A 666-nucleotide genomic window follows, 5' to 3' on the forward strand; every position below is an offset into this window, starting at 1 on the left:
TCTGTCTCATGTTCTACTGTAAAGGCTTGAGCAAATATGACAAAAATGTTTATTAAAATGAACTGCAGCTTTAACATCCAATCTTATTATATAAATAAATAGTAATTAAAAATGACAAAGATATCATAAACTATATAGATAGATACAATACAGAAATAAAAAATCTGCTGTAGGCTTTGTTCACACAAAAGGAGTGTTCAGTGAACTTGCATATTTAAGGCTAGCTTTGGCTAACACTGGCATATGCTTAATCTGGTCTGCTGTCCTCCTGGATATTAATTTTACTGTTTGTTACTTATTGACAGTTAATCAAATTAATCACCAAAAGTGTGGTTGTTATAAGAACTAAGACTCCAGCCTTCTTTCAACATCCGTTTTGCTAGTTGTCTCACCTGCAGTGGAAGTCTGCAGACCCTGCTGCCAGTAGGATGTTATTGGGATGCCAGTCCAGACTCAGGACTGTGGAGCGAACAGACTTCTTAATGTGCTTACTCAGCCACCTGAAATTGAGGGAGAACAGTAAAAAACCTGCATTTGAATGTGCTCACCAAATACAATGACAATCTGTCTGGCAATGAGGTAAAAAGTAAGAGATATATTGTGTTTCGACTGTGTTATTGAGGTGTGTGGGTTGGAGTCTGGCAAAGCACTTGACAGGTTTCACTT

At 37.2% G+C, this 666-nt stretch overlaps 2 protein-coding genes across 2 annotated transcripts in view; one reads left to right on the plus strand and one right to left on the minus strand.

The window, feature by feature from the left end:
* Window positions 1-666, plus strand: part of zgc:158403 (tetratricopeptide repeat protein 39A) — a gene marked incomplete at its 5' end in the record, with an annotated part of 767,589 nt that overhangs the window by 510,094 nt on the left and 256,829 nt on the right.
* zgc:86896 (uncharacterized protein LOC415190 homolog) overlaps window positions 1-666 on the minus strand; it is an 8,430-nt gene that overhangs the window by 4,478 nt on the left and 3,286 nt on the right. The window contains exon 5 of the mRNA XM_035654212.1: window positions 393-500. Coding sequence (XP_035510105.1) covers window positions 393-500 — 108 coding nt within the window. The remainder of the gene's footprint in view (window positions 1-392; window positions 501-666) is intronic.

Source organism: Morone saxatilis, unplaced genomic scaffold (assembly GCF_004916995.1).
Source record: "Morone saxatilis isolate NCDOM2014 unplaced genomic scaffold, NCSU_SB_2.0 Contig14, whole genome shotgun sequence".
Taxonomy (NCBI): domain Eukaryota; kingdom Metazoa; phylum Chordata; class Actinopteri; family Moronidae; genus Morone; species Morone saxatilis.